Source organism: Colobus angolensis, unplaced genomic scaffold, assembly GCF_000951035.1.
Source record: "Colobus angolensis palliatus isolate OR3802 unplaced genomic scaffold, Cang.pa_1.0 Scaffold4552, whole genome shotgun sequence".
NCBI lineage: Eukaryota > Metazoa > Chordata > Mammalia > Primates > Cercopithecidae > Colobus > Colobus angolensis.
This window is the reverse complement of record NW_012117991.1, coordinates 7,491-8,617: the sequence shown is the minus strand read 5'-3', so window position 1 is coordinate 8,617 and position 1,127 is coordinate 7,491. Positions and strand designations below refer to the sequence as shown.

General features: G+C 39.2%; 1 protein-coding gene across 1 annotated transcript in view; it reads left to right on the top strand.

The window, feature by feature from the left end:
* The first annotated feature begins 367 nt into the window (after nucleotides 1-367).
* The window catches only part of LOC105523239 (sarcolemmal membrane-associated protein-like), an 8,028-nt gene continuing 7,268 nt past the window's right edge, over nucleotides 368-1,127 (top strand). Inside the window, exon 1 of the mRNA XM_011958019.1 lies at nucleotides 368-863. Coding sequence (XP_011813409.1) covers nucleotides 505-863 — 359 coding nt within the window. The 5' untranslated portion in view covers nucleotides 368-504. The remainder of the gene's footprint in view (nucleotides 864-1,127) is intronic.

The following is a 1,127-nucleotide window of genomic DNA, read 5'->3' as shown; positions in this document are numbered from 1 at the left end:
ACATGGAGAAACCTCGTCACTACTAAAAATATAAAATTAGCCAGGCATGGTGGCGCATGCCTGTAATCCCAGCTACTCGGGAGGCTGAGGCAGGAAAATCACTTGAACCCGGGAGGCGGAGCTTGCAGTGAGCTGAGATCTGGCCACTGCACCCTAGCCTGGGCGACAGAGCAAGACTTCGTCTCAAAAAAAAAAAAAAGAGTTTCATCAACAGAAGGATAGGGAACACTGTATATATTGTGATTACTCCCTGTTTAATGTTTGTTTATATATGTGTATAAATGCATAGGAAAAAAATCTAGAAGGAATGTCAGAAGTAATTTTCTGTGTGTTGGGGAGATAAAGATCACTTTGGTTTTTTTTCCTCTTTGCTATCTGTATTTTGACACTTTCTGCATCAAACATGGATTGTTTATACACTTTAATCAAAAGCAACAGCTCTGATAACCCAGGCTATGCATTAGCTACAATCCTGTATGGATTATTCTTTTATTCCTAATTCTAATGTGCCAAGAAAATGATGGATATACTTTTGCAGCCCAGTTGCAGAGGTTACATATCGATATTGAGAATCTCCGGGAGGAGAAGGACAGTGAAATCACAAGTACTAGAGATGAATTGCTTAGTGCCCGAGATGAAATTTTGCTCCTTCATCAAGCAGCGGAAAAGGCTGCCTCTGAGCGGGACACTGACATTGCTTCTTTACAACAAGAGCTTAAGAAGGTGAGAGCTGAGCTTGAGCGGTGGCGGAAAGCAGCATCTGAATATGAGAAAGAAATCACAAGTCTGCAAAACAGTTTTCAGCTTAGATGTCAACAGTGTGAGGACCAGCAGAGAGAGGAAGCAACAAGGTTGCAAGGTGAGTAAATGTATTTTACATAAAGCTCTTAACTTTTGGCAATGATAACTTTATAACTTGTTTTTAAAAAAAAAAAATGCAGGTTTTTTTTTTTTCTTTGTTAGCTATCAGTTGTATAAACCAGTGTTTTTAAATCGGAGCTAAAAATGTATTTTCAGGTCTGCAAGTTTACTTAAATTTATTTATTTATTTATTTATTTATTTTTTTGAGATGGAGTCTCGCTCTGTCGCCCAGGCTGGAGTGCAGTGGCCGGATCTCAGCTCACTG